Source organism: Malus domestica, chromosome 17 (genome assembly GCF_042453785.1).
Source record: "Malus domestica chromosome 17, GDT2T_hap1".
Lineage (NCBI taxonomy): Eukaryota > Viridiplantae > Streptophyta > Magnoliopsida > Rosales > Rosaceae > Malus > Malus domestica.
Window position 1 is genome coordinate 1,446,618 of NC_091677.1, and position 26,579 is coordinate 1,473,196.

At 39.4% G+C, this 26,579-nt stretch overlaps 2 protein-coding genes across 2 annotated transcripts; one reads left to right on the top strand and one right to left on the bottom strand.

Moving 5' to 3' along the window:
* The first annotated feature begins 11,983 nt into the window (after nucleotides 1-11,983).
* Nucleotides 11,984-14,481, top strand: LOC114822717 (toll/interleukin-1 receptor-like protein). Its single transcript, XM_070816804.1, has 2 exons — nucleotides 11,984-12,925; nucleotides 13,434-14,481. Exons 1-2 carry the CDS (start codon nucleotides 12,420-12,422, stop codon nucleotides 13,615-13,617), a joined length of 690 nt encoding a protein of 229 aa, XP_070672905.1. The 5' UTR covers nucleotides 11,984-12,419; the 3' UTR covers nucleotides 13,618-14,481.
* Nucleotides 14,482-23,545: 9,064 nt separating this feature from the next.
* LOC103404266 (disease resistance protein RUN1-like) lies at nucleotides 23,546-26,398 on the bottom strand. The gene is made up of 2 exons (XM_070816803.1): nucleotides 25,671-26,398; nucleotides 23,546-24,593 (listed from the first exon to the last, which is right to left on the bottom strand). The coding sequence occupies exons 1-2, from the start codon at nucleotides 26,390-26,392 to the stop codon at nucleotides 24,410-24,412; spliced, it is 906 nt and encodes a 301-aa protein (XP_070672904.1). The 5' UTR covers nucleotides 26,393-26,398; the 3' UTR covers nucleotides 23,546-24,409.
* Between the last annotated feature and the right edge of the window lie 181 nt (nucleotides 26,399-26,579).

Below are 26,579 nucleotides of genomic sequence, written 5' to 3' on the forward strand. Positions count from 1 at the left end.
TGTTGTGTGACCGTCGTAGGCCACTGAAGCTCAAGGAAAAATTTTATAGGACGGCAATAAGGCCAGCGATGTTGTATGGCAGAGAATGTTGGGTGGTGAAGCATCAACACGTACACAAAATGGGTGTAGCGGAGATGAGGATGCTTCGTGGGATGTGTGGGCACACGAGAAAGGATAAGATTGGGAATGAGGATATCCGAGGTAAAGTAGGAGTAGCCGAAATTGTAGGAAAGATGAGAGAAAATCGGCTCTGGTGATTTGGACATGTGCAAAGAAGGCCGACTGACGCTCCGGTTCGAAGATGTGACTACGGGACAGAGGTTCAGGGCCGAAGGGGTAGAGGAAGACCTAGGAAAACTTTGGAAGAGACTCTAAGAAAAGACTTAGAGTACTTGGATCTAACGGAGGGCATGACACAAAACCGAGCGCAATGGCGTTCTAGGATTCATATAGCCGACCCCACTTAGTGGGAAAAGGCTTTGTTGTTGTTGTTGTTGTTGTTGTACACAAATTTAAGTGAGTCATGTATCTGTTGAATAGTTTAGATTCATAAATTTGGATTTCATGTACTCTTTTTATCTCTTCAAGCGAAACAAAACAAGGACATCCTCTTAATTCTTAAAATTGGTATCTTAATTTGATAAAATGTAAAAGCATTTATCCTTCACACATTCATAACAAACGAAACATGTAACATACGTTTCATTTGCTTAATTCTGACGACAATTCTCATGCAAATGCTACAAGTTTTATAAAATTCTAATACCAATTCTATACATCTCGTCAAAGAGAGAAAAAAAACACACCACACAAGGGAAAAAAACGAAGAAACCCCACTTGGTTGGATTCGACACATGCAACATATAGCCACAGCAAGTGTGACCACTACAGAAACTCGATCTGGTTATTTTGGGTGACCAAGTGGTTCTTCTGCATCAAAAGGAGGGAAGTCCTTGCTAATCTGCTTGCATCATGTAACAGCGGGAAATCAGTGGCGCAATTGCACTCTCAAAACCCTCAAAGCCGGCCTTTTCCAAGACAGCTTCTTTGCCACAAAACTCAACGCTCTGTATGCAAAGTATGAGTCCCTCGTCATGCCCGCAAGGTGTTCTACGAAACGCCCCCGAGAACTGTCTATCTCTAGTACGCCACCCTTAGGAGCTACTGTAGAGAGAATTGATGGGAAGAGACCTTGTGTCTATTTCGTAACATGATACCTGAGTCAAGAGGCAATGATGAAAAGGCTGATAATTTCACCATTCTCATTGCTCTGAAGGCGTGTGCGAGGTTAAGGGCGCTGGTGTGTGGAAAAATAATACATGGGTTTGTGAAGAAACATGAGAAGGTAGCATTGGATATGTTTGTGGGTTCTGTGCTGATTAAATTGTATTCCAAATGAGGAGAAATTAATGGGTGAGGCTGTGAAAGTGTTTGACGAGTTTCCGCAACCGGGTATGTTTTTGTGGACTTCTATGGTTACTGGATATGAGCAGAATGGTGATCCTAAAGAAGCATTGGAGTTTTTCTCCCGAATTGTGATGGTGGGGCTCATTAATCCTGACCGAGTGACGCTTGTTAGTGCTGTTTCAGCTTGTGCGCAATTATCAAATTTTAGAATTAGAAGTTGTGTGCAAGGTGTTTCTATTAGGAACGGATTAGACTCACATTTATCTTTAGGTAATGCGTTGCTAAATCTCTATGCAAAGACATGTTCTGTCAAAACTGCCGCTAGGTTGTTCATGAAGATGCCGGAAAAAGATGTGATTTCTTGGAGCTCTATGATTACCTGTTACGTTCATAATGAGGATGTACCAGAAGTGTTAAATCTTTTCAACGAAATGATTGTATAAGAATCGAACCTAATTCAGTGACTCTGGTAAGTGCATTGCAAGCATGTGGACTGGCAGATAACTTAGAAGAAGGTAAGAAGATCCACGAAATCGTTACTAGGAAGTGTTTCGAGTTAGATATCTGGGTGGCTACAGCCCTGATTGATATGTACATGAAATGCTCTGCACCCGAAAAAGCAGGTGTTCTCTTCAATAGAATGCCAACGAAAGATGTGGTTTAGTGGGCTGCCTTGTTAAGCGGGTATGCTCATAACGGAATGGCAGACAAGTCAATTGGGGTCTTTCGCAGCATGCTATCACACAAACTCGGCCTGAATTGGGCTGACGGAGGAAGAGCCGAAGACCATGAAAGGAAGGAGCAGCATGTCGATCCAGCCGGGGATTAGTATGTGACTGGAAACGTCGATTCAGCCTTGGAGCGAGGCGATGTGGAGCGGAGTGCGGTTGTTGTAGTCGGGGGACTGGACGCCATACTCAAAATCGTGGGCATCGTCTGGAGAGAGATTGCCTTCGCGCTCAGGGTCTTGGGTTGAAGTGCAAGACTTGAAGAATATGAGAACCATGATCATCTGGGTCCTCTTCCTCTTCTTCAAATGCTTGTAATTCTTCTGGTTCGAGAGAAGCAGAGAAAGGAAAGAGGAAGAGAGAGAGAGAGAGAAGAAAGTGGGTGAATTAATAGGTGAGAGAGAGGGGACGAGAGAGTGAATAAGAGAGAGAGAGAGAGGAGGGAGAGAAGAAAGTACGTACTACGTGAAAAAAGTAATCTTCTTAACCAAAAAGAAAAAAAAAGAAAAAGAAAAAGAAAAAAGTGCTGCTAGGCTACGGGAATGGGCTTTTGATGCTGGCCTCATTAAACCTGGTGGAGTGGTAGACTCGGATGCGATTGGGGTGGCGTTGAATGACCCCTCGGAGACAGTGACAAATGAAAGCCATGAGGTTGGCTTTGATCTTAATGTTGTAGCGTCTGTAGAGGAGGAAGAGTCAGTAGGTGGTACTGAAATTGACCATGTACATCCCGTTCTTGAAGGGGCTGAGCAAGGAGCACATGCAGTTTTGGAGGAGAGAAACATGACCCAAGACTCGGACCCTCTCGACCTTCTTCTATTTGATTGAAGCAGCCGCAGCAGCTAGGGGAGGGAGGAAACGTTCTTTGGCAACTCGTGTGGAGGAGGAGACTGTTGCCGTTGAGGTCATGGACCGAGCAGAGAATAGAGTTTGCTCAATTGTCCCATGTTTGTTCGCGGATGACTCCGTGTGTTTTGTTGGGTGACGGAGTCCGAAGCGGTGTGTATCAATTCCCTCCTACAACGCTATGCGGAAAGTTATGACCAATTAATAAATCTTGATAAGAGCTCAGTGCATTTTAGTGCTAATTGTCCTAAGCACACTAAGAGGCTTTTGATGTTGGTTCTGAATTAAACACCAGGAAGGTTTTGGCATATACTTGGGGTTGCAAGCTGATTTTGGTGCTTCTAAAAAGAAAGTGTTTGAAGAGGTGAGAAATAGAGTGGATGAACAAGTCAATGGATGGGCTGAGCAATTTCTTTCACAAGCAGGAAAAGAAGTCCTTATTAAAAGTGTGGCTACGACATTGCCGTATTATGCCATGTCATGCTTCAAACTCCCTGTATAGTTGGCAAAAGAATTGGATAGTGTAATTTCAAGATTTTGATGGCGGATTAGAAGACAAAAAAGGGCATGCATTGGATGGCTTGGCATAAGTTAGCGAATGGAAAGGCAAAGGGTGGTCTTGGTTTTAAAGAAATTATCTCTTTCAATCCCACTTTGCTTGCAAAAATAGGTTGAAGGCTTATTATGGAACCGGACTCTCTTCTTGGACAAATTTTGCACGCCAAATACTTTCCAAATTCTACTTTTTTGGAGGCTCCAACAGGAAGAGGCACATCATGGGGTTGGAAATGGATATTGCAAGGAAGGACAAATCTATGAGCTGGAATCCGATGGAGGGTTGGTGATGGGAAACAAATATGAGTTAAACACGATCCATGGTTGCCTACTCATCGAAATTTCAAGCCTATTTCGTACCATGAGAATATGCCGGAACGAGTGGTGGATTTGATTGACAGTAGCATTGGCCAATGACAGATTGACATTGTGACTATCTGTTTTAGCAGTGAGGAAGCTCGAATTATTCTGAGTATGATGTTAAGCAAGATTGGGTGTGTGGATAAATTAATATGGCATCATACAAAGGTGGGGTTGTATTAAGTGAAGTTTGGGTATCATAGTCAGAGGTGAAGCTACGTGAGGGGGAGGAGTGGCGACCGCCCCTCCCCTCGTCGAAAAACAAGCCTAAGAGCGCTGGTTTAGCCCCTTCCCTCGTTGAAAAACATGCCTAGGCCGCTCCGGTGATTTGCTTTTGCTGCTGCGCAACAGAGGCTGCAGAGTTGTTTTGGTCCTGGTAAAAAAAATTTCAAAAAATCCTAACGAAACAACACCGTTTCGTATTTGTTTAAAAAAAAATAAATAAATATAGGGAGACCACTGGTCCACCATTACCTCTCTCTCAACCCCTTTGGCCCTTTCCTTTCACCATTTTCCAATCAGAGAGCATTGCTACTCCCTAATTCGCAGCAACGGAAGACCCACTCCCATTTTGCTGCCGCTAGCCACTCCAGCTTCCAGCTTTCAAAGCCACTCCCAATTTTTAGGTAAGTTTTTTAATTTCTAAATCTATAATCTCTAACCTTAATTAATTATTTAATATGAATTTTTGTTCAATTGGTTGGAATCATATGGTGATATACTAATATGGTTATTGATTATTGATTATTGATATGAATTCTATGATGATAATGAATGCAATTATTGTTTAGGGTAAAATTTGAATTCTTAATTATTGATTAATTAATTGAATTACTAAATAATGTATACGATTATTGGTATTTATTAATTGAATTGTTGGTTGGATTAGTTATTAGTCATATTAGTAATATGAAGGTGAGATTATTTGCTACAACAACTTTGAGTATGTCTAAGCGGTGGCAAATCCAGGAATTGTCGGGGGAGGGGCGAACTTAAAAGAGTGCAATGACAACAACCAAATCCTTTTATATAGTAATGTCTTCCATAATTTATCAATACAAACAAATTACAATGTTGTTGGCGAAGTTTCATGTCATGAAAACGTCGCATAACAAGCTCATTATCAATAAAAAGCATATACATCTCTCTCAATGAAAACAAGCATGCCATTATTGATCTTCCATTTTGTTACGCAATGGTGTTTTCACAATCTTCATAGCAGAACAAGCTCTCTCCACCGAAGTTGTTGCAACCGGTAGCACCAAAACCAATATAAGAAGCTTATACACAAACATATAACTTGCACACCTCCCGGTCTTCACTAACTCATTTGCAAGATTCCCAATTCATCTTAATGATGAAAACTCACCATGCATCGTCATATCATGATGTAATTGTCAAGTTGAATTGGAAGATTTATGAGTTCCATATGATCAAAATCTTGAGGACGAACAATTTTTGCTTTGTCAAAAGATGCAAAATTATTCACAGGACTTAAACATGCCATACAGAGAAGCAACTCGGTGTTTACCTCATTGAAGAGATCATTCAATTCCTTTAGTTGCATATCAAGGACTTGAAAATAGAGGTTCACACGATAGTAATGGAAGTTTGTGAGTTTTGGAGCTTTACTTGAGTCTTGGAGCTTTACGTCTTGATTTTTTAGGTAAGAAATGCATATCCTCCATGTTAGGAATGATAATCTCGTGCTCCTCACAAAACTTTTGTACATCATATCATCATCTCTCAAGGATTGTAGTCTTTGCTTGCATACTTCCATTAACGCTATCACGTTCACAATATCTTGATCTTTCTTTGGTAATACTTGTGATAACTCATTTGTAATTCCCAATTTAAGTCTCATAAAAAAAAGGTAAAACACAAAATGAAAAGTTTGTATGTTGTGGAATAACTTACTTGATTCACCGAAATTGTCTTGGTTGCCATCATCTTTAATCCATTCAAACATCTCCACCATGACTTAAAACATAACAATAATGCTAACTATAGTACCATAAAGTGAGTTTCACTGTGTATCACAAGGACACATGAGACTAATCTCTTGATTTAACCCTATACCAGTTCCAAGATCACCAATACCAAGAGCTTTCTTAATTTGTTGTTCTTGTTGCTTCTCTCGAAATGTATTACAACGCTTATACGACGATCCAATAGTATTGACCAAACTATTAGCGTTGTTGAAGAAAATGGCAACACCTTCACTTCCCTTTACAACGACTACAAGAGGTAGTTGAAGTTGGTGTGCAAAACAATGAACATAAAAGCTTAAGGATACTTGTTCAAAATATTTGTTTTAAGGATATTTAGCTCACCTTTCATATTACTAGCTTCATCATAGCATTGTCCTCGTAAAACCAGATGGAGTTTCGTTAGTAGTCACACTTGTGGCTATAAGTTGCCTTTGTCGAATCCAATCAAGTCTGTTTTCTTCGTTTTTTTTCACTTGTGTGGCGTGTTTTTATCTCTCTTTGACGAGATATATAGAATTGCTATTAGAATTTTATAAAAATACGTAGCATTTGCATGAGAATTTTTGTTAAAATTAAGCAAGTGAAACACATGTTACATGTTCATTTGTTATGAATATGTAAAGGACAAATGCTCCACATTTTTATCAAATTAAGATACCAATTTTATGAATTAACTGTGACAACCTGTCTCTAATTTTACGATTTTATTTATTTTAAATGAGTGAATTGATGAAAATACCTTTAGAGGCGAGGGTGTTGGCTTTCGTTGACCTACGTATTGGGAAACATATGAAACATTCTTTTAGCGTATTCTCGTTACTACGAACACATAGGCGCATGCGGAATCGAAATCAGAGCTACGATTAAAATTTTACGGACTTACAAACGTGAAGGACAATTGGGTAATTTCCTGTTAGGTGATATTTTGTGTGTGTTGTTTTGTGAGCTGGTAAGGCCCACACCACATACCTCTCCCTCACTCCCGTGTCTTTCTTCTTCCCTCGAGCACTGTCTTCTCTCTGTAGAAACAATGGAGCCGAGCTCCCTCTCTTCACTCACCCTCTTGCTTCTTCTCTCTAACCTTCTCAACTCTCTCTTCTCTCTCGGACTTCTTTCTTTCAACTTTCATATTTCTTCCTCATTCCTCGGCAGCACTGAGATGGTGCAATCTCTCTGGCGAACTTTACCAGGACCACCTGTGTCTAGCATGACACTCTCTCCCTCTTTCATCATCTCTCTCTCGTCTCTGTTGCCTCGGCTGTTATGGAAGCCACAATACATCACCATCTATGAAGCTAACTCCGACGAGTTTTAGTTTTCCGACCAACGGTAAGCCTCAGGAGCCCTCAACCTCAAATCTTATTGTTTTTGGGACTTTTGATCTTTAACCTTCACAATGAAATTTGGTAGATTTGATGCAGAAAAATATCTCAGGGGAAATTTTCCCATAAATTTTGGAAGCTTGAACCGTGGCCATTAGGCCACTTTCAGAGGATTTTTCCGGCCAACTCCGACCATGTCTCGGCCCCGATCTAGTATAGGTCTATTCCTTACATTTCCTACTTCACTATAGAGTTTGAATCATCGAGTTTGGTTAAGGAATGAGCTTGTTTGGAGCTCTGGAAGTTGGACGAAAAACCTGCAAACGCAGGCCTTCGCGAGGAAGGCACGTACGGTCGTACTCGTAGGCGCGTGGGGAAGCCACAATGTGGTGGTGCGTGTAGCGCGTGGAGGAACCCGAGGTCCCTCCTTAGGTTTCTCGACGTGCCGGACCCAAATCCGCCCTCCGTTTTCCAAAATTCAACCATTTTAAAATAATTCCTTCATTAGTCGTACTTTGTACGAAAACGCTTAATTACGTTAGTACGTTATATTTACGTAAATGATTTTGTTTCTAGGTGAAACACATCGGAAGGATCTTCGATACCAACGAGGCGGGTTTGACCGGACGACATGATCTGTGAGTAGGTCTTTGCTTTTAAATATTATATAATTATTTTGTTTCCATTTATACATTTGAAAAAGAATTTCCTACGTATGCCTAGATTAGACTAATACTTTTAAGAATTAACGAAATAATGGAAAATTACGAAATTATCATAAATCCTACGGGATACACATGTGTGCATACTTTCACAGGATTTTAATTACTGCCATGATTAATATTTTATTTATTACTATTATGTCGATGTGAATTATCAAATCATTGTGGCATGACTATACTTATGTTATCTGCTCATCGTTTGCTACATCGTTGTTAGTACTTGTTCGGGCCAGGGCTAGTCTTTCACGTGTATGTGCACATCGCATCGTACTCTCACTTTGGACCCATTGTAAGTGCAAGTACTATCCTAGATTGCTATAGGTAATTAGGACTCATATGTGCTGCGCATAACACCAATCTTCACGTGATTGTCGTACTAGAGCTTATATCATTGTTACACCTAGTCATGTTCATGTCAGAATACCTCTGCATGAACTCGTGTGTTAGCATGTGTCGATGAGCACTCGATATAATGTGTTTGCTTATGCGAGATTATACAATTACAGACATCATGCACTTATTTACAAATTATTGTGCCGTTGAATTCTTGAGATTTTGCAGGCTGTAGTGGGTATTTTCTTACTGTGCGTAATATGTATATTTTGGAAACTATACTTGTTTTACGGCGATGGGTTCTAAAGCTTTTAGAAGGGTTTTATTAAAACTTCATTTTCAGGCCCACTTACCCTTGTTTTTCTCTCGTCCCGGTTTTAGTGGCTGAGTTTTTGTGTCGACGAGGATTCTTGGCAAATCTTGGTATAGGTGGTTACCTTCAATGGTATAATTCTCATCCTACTTTATTGCACTTTACTTATGCTCTGTCATCACGTGTGAAATAGGTTCATTCCTTCTCACAAGTGCACTCTTATATAAGGCACTTATAGATTTAAATTTATTCACGTTTTCCACACAACTATACTTTATGGTTTCGTCACCCTTCGGGTGTCGCCTAACACAGCTTGATTCGGAGTCCAAGTGGACATTCTAGGTCAGAGTGTGTTATTAAGAGTCTATCTTTTTTTAGTTTTGCTTGAGGAGATGAAAAAAGTACGATGAATCTGGACCATTCAGCAAATGCATGAATCACTTAAATATTTGTACAAAGTCAACTTGTAATATATATAACACACAACTATGTGAACAACAGACCGCACAATTATTCTCCCAAAATACCACTCTTCTTTTTTTCATTAATTCTCTCTATGCATTAATTCTCTCACTTTCTACCAATTTTTATTTTTCTATAGCTTTTTCGTTTATGAGTGAATAAAGTGAATTATGAGCATGTACTATATAGAGTCTGATAATACCGATGAGGAGGACTATCATACGATACCATATGAATTTGACGATGACACTAACAACGACGATGACTAATCTATTAGCGACAGATACAAAACAATGTACAACCCATGATCGATACGTTATTTCTTGGGTATATTAAGAATCTTTTGAACAAATTCTTAGGTTCATAATTCTTGTATTAACTTATATCAAACGTATTTGTGCTTCAAGTCACAGAAAAGAGATGTTAATTCTTACCCATCAATCAAACCAGTAGTAAAGCTCATTAGGCATTAGGGTTCGTAGGCTCTCATTCTCCATCCACCGCCCATTTTGTAAAAAGTAGTTGCACGCACTTAACCTACTACCTTTACCTATTTTATAGTCTATTTACTTCCAAGCATGGAAGAAAATGCCGATATTATCGGTTTTTCGCGGTAATGATATTTTAATATGTATTCAATTAGTTTTCGTCAAAATATCGCGATATTATCGATAATATCGCGATATATTCGATATTATCGAAACAATCTCGTCGGAAAGGTAGCCGAGGCTGCGTCGTCGCACTACCCAGATCTATTGCAGACTCAGACCTAAGATCTGCACCTCAACGACGCCGATTCCGCCGTCGTTTTCGAAGTCGCGGCGAAAGAGCTCGCGGAACGGATCGCAGTTGTAGATCCGGAACCCGTGGTCTGTCCCCACGGCGAAGCAGGCGTGGTCTTGGTTGAAGCAGACGTGGAACAGAGACGGAGGCGAGCGCGGCGCCGGCGGGGCGGGTTCCGGGGGGGGGGATGAGGAGAATGAGTGGTTGTTATGGAGGTTGAGGTTGGGGTTTGGGGGCGATTGGGGGTCGTGGTGGTCGTCGCTGGAGTCAACGACAGAGGTAGGGTTGTCGTCGGTTGGATCGGTGAGGAAGGCGGAGGCGGAGATGAAAGAGTGTGAAGAGAGAGAGAGAGAGAGAGAGAGAGAGAGAGAGAGAGAGAGAGATAGTGAGTGAGAGCAGAGATGAGATAGTGCGAAGGCAGAGGCAGAGATGAAAGAGTGCGAAGACAAAGGTGGTGATGAAAGAGTGCGAAGAGAGAGAGAGTGAGTGAAAGCAGAGATGAGAGAGTGTGAATAATATGCGGTGGTTGTGCAAGTTGAGGACTCAAAAAATTGGGTAAGGTGAGATAACAGATGTTGACGTCTTTGGATAGTTTAAAAATTGAAAACCATGGACTTTGAGATGGTTTTAATCATGAAAACCACCCAAGGTGGATGGGTGATGGGAAATAGCAAGGTGAGGTGGATGATTTATAAAGTTGAATATATATATATATATATACACTTATATATCTTATATAAATTATAAATTATTGTTTTCGATTACAATTTACATAATTTAAGAGCATCTTCAATATAAATTTTAAATTAAACCCCCACAACCATATAATTCTTAAATAAATAAAAAAAGGTAATAAGTTACTCATGTATCTTACCATGCAATGTATAAAGTGTAAAATATTATACTAATTCATTATATATAAATGATTATGGTGTGTTTAAACTTCTTTTATTAATTACTACATATTTTCTACACTCACAATGTTTGCCAGCTCGCTATATAATCAACTTAAATCAGGTAAATCCATCATGCAATGCATTTCCTTCCAATTTTTTGTGATAAACTATAATTGACTAAATAAACATCCTGCAAAGTTTCAATAAAAATTTCCAAGTTTTTCTTACAATTTCCGTGGTTTCCATATTATTTTTATCGATATCGATAATATCCCGATATTTCCATCGATATTTCTGTGTTTTTGGACTACCGATATTACCGATATCATCGATATTTAATACCTTCCAAGAGATCATCTCCAACATTGGCAGGTCATTTTTCCATTCTATGTTAAATGTTTTGCAAAAGCTCTTAAACTGAAGGGACTTCCATCGAGTGACGTCTCACAACAAACTACATACAATATTAAAACGTCATATGACTATGAACTTGTCACATATAAATTATTATGAACATATTTTAATGTTAACATATTGCATAAGTGACATATTATTATTATTAAGTTTTGTTAATATTAGAATTGGTCCTTAGTCTTTATCCTAATTGGAGCATTGATCACCAAACTATGGCTCATCTATCCACATTTAAAATACAATTCAAATCAATGCAAAACCCACAAATATGTGCCATGTCCAATGCAACCTTGTCATGTTTGTTCATAAACCCATGACGTCTACCAACATCAATTGAACCAACATGTGCACCACCCTTAAAATAGAATAAGGTCGTGAACTAAGGGTGCGTTCCAAAAACCGACAAACGAAAAAGACCGAACTAAACACCTAGTTGAAATCGAAAAAAAAAAATCAAATTAAAAAGAGAACCGAACCAAAACCGAATATATATCAATTTTATTTACTTATATATTTATAATAAGTATTTGCATTTTTACCCAATTTCTAAGAGAATTGTTATTAACACTTCAAAAATCTCATTTTACACTCCAAACTTTTTATATTAGGAAAAAAATACACTTGTGAAAATTGTATAATGAAATTTTTGAAATGTCAATAATACTTTCCATTTCTAAACCCAAATATGTTTAAGGGGTGTGCTATCCATACATCCCTTTTTACTTCTCACACATACCTTGTTAATTTATGTCTGTTGATCTTCTTCAATTTATCCGATCCGACGATCGAAAATAAAAAAATGTGGAGGAAGTAGTGTGTGGATATAACACCCATGTTTAAAAGCTAAACGTGAAGCACATGTTACGAAAAGCCTTCCTACTACAAACCCTAGCTAGCATATTCTTTTCTCCGTCCTTTCTTCTTTTCTTGTCAGCCGCAGCTTTGCATTTTCTCTCCCTCTTCTTTCTCCATTATTTTTCTCCGTCTTCTTTCCACCGCCAATTCTGACCGAGATCGAGATCGAGACAAAGAGCTGGAACTGGAAGTCATCTCCTCTCTCTACTATTTTCGATTTCAGTTTTGCATCTGTTTGAGCTGCGTTTCAGATCTTCGAGTGTTTGCTTTTGCAAAACAATTATCAAAGAACTGCGGTCCTTAATTTGCTTTGCTCTCACATCTTCTAGCGATTCAAAACAATAATCAGGAGTTTCACTGGGAATCTTGGGATAGACTTGTTTTCTTTAGACTGAAACAATCAGGAGTTTTTCACTTCTTTATTTGAAATCAATGAATACCACCAGATCCGCCCATGCAACCGCCGCCGCCGCCACTTCGTCTTCGTCTCGGCTTTCAAACAACTGGAAGTACGAGGTGTTCCTCAGCTCAGGCGACGATACACGCACTACCTTCACAGACCACCTCTTCAGTGCGTTAAGCGATGCCGGAATTAACACGTTTGTAGACCACCAGCTCAGAAGAGAGGAACATATACAGAGCGAACTTGACGGAGAAATCGAAGGGTCGAGGATCGCCATCGTCGTCTTCTCAAAGAAGTACGCGGAGTCCGGATGTTGCCTGAGGGAGCTGTCGAAGATCATGAGAGAGGGGAAAGTAGTCTATCCTATATTCTACGACGTTGACCCTTCTCAAGTGAGGAAACAGAGTGGTAGTTTTGGGGAAGCATTTCGGAAGCATGAAGGGCAGGAAGATCCAAATGAAGTCGAGCAGTGGAGAAATGATCTTAAGGCTTGTGCAGATGTGAGTGGGCGGAATCTTAAAACCACGGCGGACGGGTATAATTTCAAATTTCCTCTTTTACAAAATTTAATTGCTTGCAACATCTTGTATAATTAGATTAATGATTAGAAGAACAATATAATAATTAGTAATTAGAGGACGAATATAATGATTAGTAATTAGATAAGCATCGGCCTTTACGGATTAATGGGAAGCCAATATTATTGGCTCTGATACCAAATGTTGGAACAAATATAGCAAAACCTAATTCATTAGCAGATCATTAATCACATGGACGATTGATAAAAAAACTGAGGAAGCCGTGGATGATTGATCAAAGAAGAGCTTCTACTCACTGAGAACTTTATGTTGTTGCGAGTAATAGGGCTAGTTTTCTGTATAAATTCCCAGTGGGTTATCCACCAGTCGTTCATGTCAGCTTAAAGGTCGTCTAATTAATTCTTAATTTAAGATATATGATGAATTAGTTTAGTTCATATGACTCTTGGTGTTGCATGATATGATGAATCATCTGTATGCATAATTTGGACTTTCAATTTGCAGGCGTGAAGCATTGTTTATCCAGAATGTTGTTTGGGGACATCATCGCACTAACAAAAACCAGAGACTTGCAAACAAGTCAGTCAACCACTCGGTTGGAATACCTCGTCGCGTGGGCCAGAGTTCCCTACTATATTTTTTTTTTTTTGTCTTTTTCCCTGGGCGGTCCCGTTCTCTCCCTCCCTGACATGTCGATTTAGATAATAACTTTTTGGACTTTTCTTTTGTCATTGAATGCTTTCCCACAGCCTATTCAGCACTTTTTCTTTTCTTTTTTCCTTTTTTTTTTCTTTTCTTTTTTGCCCTTTTCTTTTGGTTATAAACATTACTTCTTTTCACCCACCCCACTCTCTCCTCTCTCCTGTTTCCCTTCGCTCCTCTCTCTCCCACCTATTACTTTTTTTCTTCTTTAATTCACCCACTCTCTCCTCTCTCCTCTCTCCTCTCTCCTCTCTCCCTCCCTCGTTCCTTTCTCTGCTTCTCTCGAACCAGAAGAGTGCATTTGAAGAAGCAGAAGAATAAGAAGAGGACCCAGATGATCCATTTCTCATATTCTTCAAAGTCTCGCACTTCAACCCAAGATCCTGAGCGCGAAGACTATCTCTCTCCAGCCATGCCCGCGATTTTAAGTATGGCGTCTACTCCCGCTGCTACGACAACCGCACGCCGCCCCACATCGGCTCGCCCCAATGCTGGATCGACGTTTCCGGTCACCTACTAATCCACGGCTGGATCGACATGCTGTTCCTTCCTTTCATGGTCTTCGGCTCTTCCTCCGTCAGCCCAATTGAGGACGGCTCCGCCAAATCCAACGCGAGCATTGATCCGTTTAACCCTGACGTGGGTTTTTGCCATTTTTTGCATATTGTAATTGGAATTTCAATACATAATTTTTATTTTTATTTCGTTAATTCTTATGATCTTTGAGTCGGGTTTTTGTTATTTTTGTACATTGTAATTGGAATTGATTAGGAGAACATAAGTAGATAGTATAATGTAATTTGTGTTTGATGTTATGGAGAATTTCTTGAATTGGAGGAATTTGTTGCAATTGCTTTTTTGGGTACAACGTTGCAATTTTCAATTGGGGCAATTCCTCTTTAATTTATATCGAATTGGTGTTGAAAGAATACTAGTGGAGTTAAACTTCAAATTCGTGACGATTGTGATGTCTCATTGCGTGTTGTGCATGCAAACTTGTGATTTCAGATTGAAGTTTATGTGGTGATTGTCTTCGAGAATGCTCCGGCAAGAGTCGCACCATGCACGGGAAAATCTGAGCATCCAACTTCCAACAGTCGCACCATGCATGATTGTGAATTTGTGATGTCTCATTGCGTGTTGTGCATGCAAACTTGTGATTTCAAATCATATATCTTTTTCGTTAAAGCTTCTCCATTGTAATTTGTTTCAATTTAGTTAGTAAGACTTTAGAATCAATTTGATCTCTATGGGACGATATCCGTGCTTCAATGCTGTACTATCATCTGATTTTTATACTTGTGAGTACGTGATCGGAACGCAATATCTTTCACGAGGTATGTTCAATAAAGTCAGTCATTTAGTACCATTTATAGATGTTAACTTGGTTTACTGTTTCAATTAGTGCTTATATCTTTTCACAAACTTTCATAACGAATCATTTTTAGTCAAAATTTTTTTTAACATGTATTAATGACATAACCCACTGCAAAACCAAACTGTAGCACACAATTCATCACTGGTATGACAGCTAAGACATTCCAAATCACACAAGTTTACATACATTGGGATAAAACCCACAGTTATTCATTGTTAAATATCATTACAATAAGTTGATTTTTGTTGGATGCTACCATCCAACTACTATGATCCTTCAGCGCCCAATGTTGGATTTTCAAAGGCGAAGAAACTCCAGACAGTCCTTTTTGGCCTTGTTGCAGCTGCAGCTACTACTGTGACACAGCGGAAGTTGTAAGAAAAGGGATCACGAACGGTCTCCTTTGAAGGAACACTGGAATTCCAGAAGTTGTGAGAGAAAACTCTCGTTTCTGAATTTTGTATTGATTCAAAGCTGTCCATTACAAAGCAAATGAGCAGATTATAAAGACTTGTTTCAAGAAAATGAAAAGACAATCAATAAATCATCATTGATCAGGAAAGACCCTCTAAATGACTAGGGATATTTCAAAACTGTTCGCATCATCAAGCAGCTTTTGTATTCCTACGTCAGTCTCCTCTCCTTGAAAAGAACTTGTCCTCGAGTGATCAGGATATAACGGAACATCATCATGATGGAAAGGATGCATATCAACATTGAAAGTGCGAGAAATCCCCATTGACGCCAGCAAATCCACCACATAGGCGTTGTCATTGATTTTGTGCGCAATCTTGTACGGGCCATGTAATACCCTGAAAATTTAAACATATGAATTATAAATTCATAATTATTAATATGTGAAGAAAATCGAAAATAAATCGATTTACGGTTACGAAAATAAAATTGGGAAAATTGTAAAGTTTTGTTTCCGAAAATTATTATAATTTAAGTGTTGGTATTATTGAGATTTTATGTTATTTTTCGAGAAATTATATTAATTTGTTTGAGTTTTGTTTTAAATTAAATTGGTTACGAAGTTTGAAGTTTGAAAATTAATTATTTAAAATTCGTAAACCATTCGAGGTCACAATTTATATTTTTAAATATAGCTCGATCTTACGAACGCGTAAGCGCAAACCGTTCGTGAAATGGAATTATAACGAAAGAGTTATTAACGTTTGAAGTTAGGGATATTTTTATAAATTTAATCTTTAATCTAGAAGGCTCCAATTTCGGGAGCAATCATGTGGGGCCACGTGGACGGCTGAGATGAAAAGGGGAGGAGAGAAAGGAGAGAAAGGAGGGAAAGGAGAGGGGGAGGGCCAATCAGAAAGAAGAGAAAGGAGGGGAAAGGAGAAAAGAAAATGAGGGGAATTGGATCCCCTTTAAGTACCCGTGACTCGACCCGGTTCCATCTCCCAACTCCGGCCACCGATGATGACGATGTTGGTGTCAAAATGACCCTTACCTCGAGGCCATTTGATCCCTCTCCTATTTTCATTCGAAAATTTAATAAAATTTGGTGGATTTTGAGAGGAAACCGTACGGAGGAGCGTACGGGTTTGGCTTCGATTCACCATGATCTGAAGCTAACTCCACCCATCACCACCACCTATAGTCTCCCCTCAACTTCAGGAATAAAGCCCGTACATTGGTTGGGGCGTCGGAGTGGTTTTAGAGGCGAATCAAGAACACCCAAAATCAAGGGTTTCCGGCGGCTTGTGGCCAATTTGAGGTATTTCCCGGCCAAACTGGACTTGACCACATGTATGAAAGTTGTTCCCCTCACTGAGATATACTTGCATGTAAAATTTGGTAATTTTTAAAAATAGTTGATATTTTCCGGCAATTCGGGGCGGCTGACCGCCACCTACTGTGGCACGTGACCAGTGGGCTGCCGTTGTCTTTTTCATGCAAATTTTGATATTCTGAATCCATAATTGGGAACCATTTGATGTGATTTGATTGTAAAAGCTAATGGTGAATATGGTGGTTACTAGAATATGTTTGGAAATTGATAAAAGAAGGAAATGTAAACTACAAAAGGCTTGATCCAGATCAAGGGTACGTAGGCAGTCTAACAGTGTTAGATGCAGCCTTAAATAATCGAGACCTTGTATTCACGACAAACCGCACGAAATTTGCACAACAAACCGCACGGAATTTGTTTGGATTAAGACATTTTATTCATGACAAAATTGGATTATAACTTGTTAACTCCCCCTCAGAAGCAGAAGAGTTGGCTATTAGTGCCGAATTACTAGAGAAAATTAGCAGCAACCAGAGTTATGGTTTTAAAAAGCAGTGGGGAGAGTCATCTCAATCTTTCAGCAATTTCTCAAGAAACAAAGAAATGGTGCAGCAACAGATTTCCAAGGGTCCAGAAAAGAGGGTTGAAAATAAAGTTGATTATCCAGGAGCGAAGAATAGTCCTCGTAACACCTCTTGTTTTCAAAACAACTTCAATGAGTAAACTAATATGTATGCCAAGCCTCGCAAAAATATGTGTTACAAATATGGCAGCCATGGGCATCCCACATGCGTTTGCAGGGGCGATAAGACAATGAATTTAGTAGAAGGTGATGAAGATGAAGACGCATAGGACGATTGTGATGAGGATGTGGCTGAGGAAGAAGAAGAGGAGTTGGTGTTAGTTTTACAGCAAGTGCACTATTCAGGACAAAGTTTTTCAGTTGGTAATAGATGGAGGTAGTTGTGAAAACTTTGTTGCGAGAAAGGTCATGGAGCACTTTCACCTTCAAACTAAGAAACATTCGCACCCTTATTCAGTTGGGTGGATTAAGAAAGGCTCGACGGAAAAGGTGATTGAAACTTGTAAGGTTCCTATCTCCATTGGGAAAGTTTACAGGGATGAAGTTGTTTTTGATGTAGTGGACATGGGCGTGACTCATGTATTGCTTGGTAGACCATGGCTTTGGGATAGAGATGTTATGAACAAGGGTCGCGACAATGTATATAAGTTCACTTGGGAATCGCATGGCATCACTTTGTTCCCTAATGGAAAATCAACTGATGATGCCATAAAAGTTGATAATCCAAATAAGTTCCTTACCTTGATCACATCCAAGAAAGATGTCACATCCAAAGCAAAAGAGACCAAAGTAATTTGTGCTTTGGTCATGAAAGGCTTCGTGACGGCACAAGACTGAAGGTTGCGGATTCTGGACAAGGTTCAAGCACTCCTACGAGACTTTGAGGAGTTGGTTAGTGATGATATTCAGAATGAGTTACCTCCCATGTGAAATATACAACATCAAATCGACTTCATTCCTGGGGCAAGCTTGCAAAATCTGCCACACTATAGGATGAGTCAAAGAGAAAGTGAGATTCTACGGTAGAAAATTGAGGAGTTGTTAAAAAAAGGGTTTCATTCGTGAAAACCTTAGTCCCTATGCAAGGTCGGTTCTTCTTATGCCCAAGAAAAACAAGACATGGAGGATATGTGTTGATAGACGAGCCATCAACAAGATCACTATCAAATATCATTTTCCCATGCCCCTATTGGACGACATGTTGGATGAGTTAGTCGGCTCCATAATATTTTCTAAGATTGATTTGCGAAGTGGGAATCATCAAATTTGAATTCGCCTATGAGAGGAATGGAAGACAGCATTCAAGAGTAAAGATGGCTTATATGAATGGTTGGTGATGTCGTGCGGTCTTTCCAATGCTCCTAGCACATTTATGCAACTAATGAACCAGGTGTTTCGTCCATTTATCGGATTATTTGTTGTTGTATACTTTGATGATATTCTAATTTATAGCAAATTTGAGTAAGACCATTTAGAGCATTTGAGACAAGTACTTCGCGTACTTCAGGAAAACAAAATGCACATTAACTTCAAGAAGTGTAGTTTCTTCACCAATTGCCTATTATTTCTGGGGTATGTCTTGAGCTCAGATGGCATCCATGTAGATGAAGATAAGGTAAGAGCCATTCGGGATTGGCCAGGTCCCCAAAAATGTGTCCGAACTCCGAAGTTTCCATGGCCTAACAACATTTTATCGACTGTTCGTAAGGAACTTTAGCACCATTGTGACGCCAATGACAAAATGTTTGAAGAAGGGCAACTTTATTTTTGGGTGATAAACAGGACATCAGCTTTGCTTTAATTAAAGAAAAGCTATACTCTACTCCCGTCCTCAACTTACCCAACTTTGATAAGGTTTTTGAAGTTGAATGTGATGCAAACAGAGTGGTTATTAGAGCTGTTTTAACTCAAGAAAAACGTCTCATTGCATTTTTCAGCGAGATGCTCAGCTCAGCGAGGCAAAAATAGAATACATATGCTCAAGAGTTTTATCCCGTCATTCGCATTTTACAGCAATGGGAGCACTACCTCGTTCAAAATGAATTTGTTCTATACACCGACCATTAGGCATTGAAGTGGGTCAATAATCAGAAAAGTGTTGACAAGATGTATATGCGATGGGTGACTTATCTCCAAAAAATTCCTTTTGTCATCAAGCACTAATCTGGTACGCTTAATCGCGTAGCTGATGCGTTGAGCAGGAGAGCCTAGTTATTGGTGACTCTGAGTCATGAGATTGTGGGGTTTGATTTCTTAAAGGATCTTTATGAGGAGGATGACGACTTTAAAGACATTTGGGCAAGGTGTCTCCACTCTCATCCTCTTTCTGACTTTCACATTACCGATGGGTTTCTTTTCAAGGGGCATAACTTGTGCATTCCACGATGTTCATTGCGGGAGAAGCTCATTCGAGACCTGCATGGTGGTGGTTTAAGCAGTCATCTTAAGTGTGATAAAACCATTGCAAGCTTGGCGGAGCGATACTACTGGCCACAACTCAAAAAAGACGTTGGCAACATAGTTCGCAAGTGCTTTGTTTGCCAATCCTCCAAAGGTCAATCCTAAAACACGGGTTTGTACATGCCATTACCTGTCTCTACTAATATTTAGCTGGATTTATCTATGGATTTCGTGTTGGGTCTTCCCCGAACCCAACGTGGAGTCGATTCAATATTTGTGGTGGTTGATTGGTATTCAAAAATGGCACACTTTGTTGCTTGTTGCAAAACATCTGATGCATCTCACATTGCTCAGTTGTTCTTTCGAGAGGTGGTGCGTCTTCATGGAGTTCCTAAGTCCATTACTTCTGATCGGGATTTCAAGTTTCTTAGTTACTTTTGGATGACTTGTGGAAGATCTTTGGAACGACATTGAATCAGAGTAGCACTGCCCATCCTCAAATGAATGGACAAACTGAAGTGACCAATCGGACTTTGGGTAATATGATTCGTTGTGTCTGTGGCGATAAACCCAAGCAATGGGATTTGGTGCTTGCTCAAGTCGAATTTGCTTACAATAGTGGTGTGCATACCACAACTGGCAAGTCACCATTTTTGATTGTCTATACTTCGATTCCTTGTCATGTGGTGGATCTTATAAGGCTTCCTTGTGGCTTAGGAGTGAGTGTTGCAGCTGAACATATGGTTGAAAGGGTTCAAGCAGTGAAGAACGAAGTTGTCGAGAAACTTGCTCAAAAGAATGCCAAAAACAAGGCTACTGCTGATAAACATTAGCGCTCCAAGATTTTTCAAGTTGGTGATTCGGTCATGGTGTTCCTTCGAAAAGAGCGTTTTCCCGTTGGTCAATACAGTAAGCTCCAACCTTGTAAATTTGGCCTGTAACACCCCGCCCCCGAAATATTTATTTTCGAGAATAATTATCGGTGATAGGCCCAACTAAACTCTTATTTAGTTAACTATCACTACTTACGATTCTCTACTGAAATTTTTTCGATTTCTCATACATTGATTTATGACCAACATTTAACCACCAAAACATAAGGTTAAATCTCAAATTTATCACCAAATTCCTTACTTAGCTCAATTCCTCAAACAAGGATTTTATCTCGATTATTTAAGGCTGCATCTAACACTGTTAGACTGCCTACGTACCCTTGATCTGGATCAAGCCTTTTGTAGTTCACATTTCCTTCTTTTATCAATTTCCAAACATATTCTAGTAACCACCATATTCACCATTAGCTTTTACAATCAAATCACATCAAATGGTTCCCAATTATGGATTCAGAATATCAAAATTTGCATGAAAAAGACAACGGAAGCCCACTGGTCACATGCCACAGTAGGTGGCGGTCAGCCGCCCCGAATTGCCGGAAAATATCAACTATTTTTAAAAATTACCAAATTTTACATGCAAGTATATCTCAGTGAGGGGAACAACTTTCATACATGTGGTCAAGTCCAATTTGGCCGGGAAATACCTCAAATTGGCCACAAGCCGCCGGAAACCCTTGATTTTGGGTGTTCTTGATTCGCCTCTAAAACCACTCCGACGCCCCAACCAATGTACGGGCTTTATTCCTGAAGTTGAGGGGAGACTATAGGTGGTGGTGATGGGTGGAGTTAGCTTCAGATCATGGTGAATCGAAGCCAAACCCGTACGCTCCTCCGTACGGTTTCCTCTCAAAATCCACCAAATTTTATTAAATTTTCGAATGAAAATAGGAGAGGGATCAAATGGCCTCGAGGTAAGGGTCATTTTGACACCAACATCGTCATCATCGGTGGCCGGAGTTGGGAGATGGAACCGGGTCGAGTCACGGGTACTTAAAGGGGATCCGATTCCCCTCATTTTCTTTTCTCCTTTCCCCTCCTTTCTCTTCTTTCTGATTGGCCCTCCCCCTCTCCTTTCCCTCCTTTCTCTCCTTTCTCTCCTCCCCTTTTCATCTCAGCCGTCCACGTGGCCCCACATGATTGCTCCCGAAATTGGAGCCTTCTAGATTAAAGATTAAATTTATAAAAATATCCCTAACTTCAAACGTTAATAACTCTTTCGTTATAATTCCATTTCACGAACGGTTTGCGCTTACGCGTTCGTAAGATCGAGCTATATTTAAAAATATAAATTGTGACCTCGAATGGTTTACGAATTTTAAATAATTAATTTTCAAACTTCAAACTTCGTAACCAATTTAATTTAAAACAAAACTCAAACAAATTAATATAATTTCTCGAAAAATAACATAAAATCTCAATAATACCAACACTTAAATTATAATAATTTTCGGAAACAAAACTTTACAATTTTCCCAATTTTATTTTCGTAACCGTAAATCGATTTATTTTCGATTTTCTTCACATATTAATAATTATGAATTTATAATTCATATGTTTAAATTTTCAGGGTATTACATGGCCCGTACAAGATTGCGCACAAAATCAATGACAACGCCTATGTGGTGGATTTGCTGGCGTCAATGGGGATTTCTCGCACTTTCAATGTTGATATGCATCCTTTCCATCATGATGATGTTCCGTTATATCCTGATCACTCGAGGACAAGTTCTTTTCAAGGAGAGGAGACTGACGTAGGAATACAAAAGCTGCTTGATGATGCGAACAGTTTTGAAATATCCCTAGTCATTTAGAGGGTCTTTCCTGATCAATGATGATTTATTGATTGTCTTTTCATTTTCTTGAAACAAGTCTTTATAATCTGCTCATTTGCTTTGTAATGGACAGCTTTGAATCAATACAAAATTCAGAAACGAGAGTTTTCTCTCACAACTTCTGGAATTCCAGTGTTCCTTCAAAGGAGACCGTTCGTGATCCCTTTTCTTACAACTTCCGCTGTGTCACAGTAGTAGCTGCAGCTGCAACAAGGCCAAAAAGGACTGTCTGGAGTTTCTTCGCCTTTGAAAATCCAACATTGGGCGCTGAAGGATCATAGTAGTTGGATGGTAGCATCCAACAAAAATCAACTTATTGTAATGATATTTAACAATGAATAACTGTGGGTTTTATCCCAATGTATGTAAACTTGTGTGATTTGGAATGTCTTAGCTGTCATACCAGTGATGAATTGTGTGCTACAGTTTGGTTTTGCAGTGGGTTATGTCATTAATACATGTTAAAAAAAATTTTGACTAAAAATGATTCGTTATGAAAGTTTGTGAAAAGATATAAGCACTAATTGAAACAGTAAACCAAGTTAACATCTATAAATGGTACTAAATGACTGACTTTATTGAACATACCTCGTGAAAGATATTGCGTTCCGATCACGTACTCACAAGTATAAAAATCAGATGATAGTACAGCATTGAAGCACGGATATCGTCCCATAGAGATCAAATTGATTCTAAAGTCTTACTAACTAAATTGAAACAAATTACAATGGAGAAGCTTTAACGAAAAAGATATATGATTTGAAATCACAAGTTTGCATGCACAACACGCAATGAGACATCACAAATTCACAATCATGCATGGTGCGACTGTTGGAAGTTGGATGCTCAGATTTTCCCGTGCATGGTGCGACTCTTGCCGGAGCATTCTCGAAGACAATCACCACATAAACTTCAATCTGAAATCACAAGTTTGCATGCACAACACGCAATGAGACATCACAATCGTCACGAATTTGAAGTTTAACTCCACTAGTATTCTTTCAACACCAATTCGATATAAATTAAAGAGGAATTGCCCCAATTGAAAATTGCAACGTTGTACCCAAAAAAGCAATTGCAACAAATTCCTCCAATTCAAGAAATTCTCCATAACATCAAACACAAATTACATTATACTATCTACTTATGTTCTCCTAATCAATTCCAATTACAATGTACAAAAATAACAAAAACCCGACTCAAAGATCATAAGAATTAACGAAATAAAAATAAAAATTATGTATTGAAATTCCAATTACAATATGCAAAAAATGGCAAAAACCCACGTCAGGGTTAAACGGATCAATGCTCGCGTTGGATTTGGCGGAGCCGTCCTCAATTGGGCTGACGGAGGAAGAGCCGAAGACCATGAAAGGAAGGAACAGCATGTCGATCCAGCCGTGGATTAGTAGGTGACCGGAAACGTCGATCCAGCATTGGGGCGAGCCGATGTGGGGCGGCGTGCGGTTGTCGTAGCAGCGGGAGTAGACGCCATACTTAAAATCGCGGGCATGGCTGGAGAGAGATAGTCTTCGCGCTCAGGATCTTGGGTTGAAGTGCGAGACTTTGAAGAATATGAGAAATGGATCATCTGGGTCCTCTTCTTATTCTTCTGCTTCTTCAAATGCACTCTTCTGGTTCGAGAGAAGCAGAGAAAGGAACGAGGGAGGGAGAGAGGAGAGAGGAGAGAGGAGAGAGGAGAGAGTGGGTGAATTAAAGAAGAAAAAAAGTAATAGGTGGGAGAGAGAGGAGCGAAGGGAAACAGGAGAGAGGAGAGAGTGGGGTGGGTGAAAAGAAGTAATGTTTATAACCAAAAGAAAAGGGCAAAAAAGAAAAGAAAAAAAAAAGGAAAAAAGAAAAGAAAAAGTGCTGAATAGGCTGTGGGAAAGCATTCAATGACAAAAGAAAAGTCCAAAAAGTTATTATCTAAATCGACATGTCAGGGAGGGAGAGAACGGGACCGCCCAGGGAAAAAGACAAAAAAAAAAAAATATAGTAGGGAACTCTGGCCCACGCGACGAGGTATTCCAACCGAGTGGTTGACTGACTTGTTTGCAAGTCTCTGGTTTTTGTTAGTGCGATGATGTCCCCAAACAACATTCTGGATAAACAATGCTTCACGCCTGCAAATTGAAAGTCCAAATTATGCATACAGATGATTCATCATATCATGCAACACCAAGAGTCATATGAACTAAACTAATTCATCATATATCTTAAATTAAGAATTAATTAGACGACCTTTAAGCTGACATGAACGACTGGTGGATAACCCACTGGGAATTTATACAGAAAACTAGCCCTATTACTCGCAACAACATAAAGTTCTCAGTGAGTAGAAGCTCTTCTTTGATCAATCATCCACGGCTTCCTCAGTTTTTTTATCAATCGTCCATGTGATTAATGATCTGCTAATGAATTAGGTTTTGCTATATTTGTTCCAACATTTGGTATCAGAGCCAATAATATTGGCTTCTCATTAATCCGTCAATGCTGATGCTTATCTAATTACTAATCATTATTTTCTTCTTCCAATATGATCCTACCATTGGATTTCTATGGCTATTATCATTGTGGCTTCCTCACTATTTGCAGATAAAGGATGTTGGTGACAAACATATATATATACTCGCTAACATCTTTCAGCTTCTTCAGATTCAATACTCTGATGAGACTTCAAAAAAAAAAAAACAAAAACAAAAAAGGCAACCATGTCTTCACCAAAGTGGGACTTTTAAGGGATTCTTTGGTTGTGGTTTATACATATAGCTTATAATATGAATAACGGTTGCAACTTAATCTTTTGTTGAAGGGCATGATGATATATAGAGATACCTCATATCAAAGGTTATCGAAACTAATAATGTTTCCTATAAGGTACTCCAACGGTTGGGTCTGGTTATAGGTACCATCCATTTTTAACCTTGCCAAAACCATTCTTGATCAAATGTTTATACAATTTTTCACCAAAATAGGAATTATTACGAAATTTTGTTCAAGGAGTTTCTTAGATGAAATTGGGATTGACAGTTTATCACACGAGACTAATCTTTCCAAAAGAGACATAATGAATTGTTCAAAAAGATGATTCACCATGCAACACCAAGATTGATATGAACTAAATGCCTTATTCATCATGACTTTGGCTGATGATGTTGAAAGCAATTAAATTTTGTAAAAGAGGTAGTTTGAATTCATACCCGCCCGCCGTGGTCTTAAAAGTCCGGCCACTCAAATCCGCACAAGCCTTAAGATCCTTTCTCCACTGCTCCACCTCATTTGGATCTTCATTCTGAAATGCTTCCCCCAAACTACCACTCTGTTCCCTCAATTGCGAAGGGTCAACGTTGTAGAATATAGGATAGACTGCTTTCCCCTCTCTCATGATCTTCGACAGCTCCCTCAAGCACCATCGGGACTCCGCGTAATTCTTTGAGAAGACGACGACCGCGATCCTCGACCCTTCGATTTCTCGGTCAAGTTCTCTCTGTATATTCTCCCCCCTTTTGAGCTCGTCGTCTATAAACGTGTTGATTCCGGCATCGCGTAACGCTTTCAAGAGGTGGTCTGTGAACCCAGTGCGTGTGTCCTCGCCTCTAAAGCTCAGGAACACCTCGTTCTTCCAGCTTGAACGCCGAGAGGAAGACGAACCGCCGGCGGCAGCGGCGGTTGCATGGGCGGGGCTGCTGGTATTCATTGATTTCAAGTAAAGAAGTGAATCTCCTGATCGGTTCAGTCTAAAGAAAACAAGTGTTTCCCAAGATTCCCAGCGAAACTCCTGATTATTGTTTTGGATCGCTGGAAGATGTGAGAGCAAAAAGAGAGAAGAGGGAGAGAAAATGCAAGATGCGGCCGAGTAAGAAAAGGTAGGAGGGAGAAAGGAATAAGCTAGGGTTTGTAGTAAGAAGGCTTTTCTTAACATGGGCTTGAAATTTGGGCTAAAATTGGGTAAGAAAATAAATACCTAACATAAATAAATAAAATAAATATATATAATATATATATATTGTTATAAATATGTAAAAGTTAGATAACCTTTACTAGTGACATAAACGAAACAGAGGTAAAATATCACACTGTAACTATAGCACTAGGGGATGACAAATAAA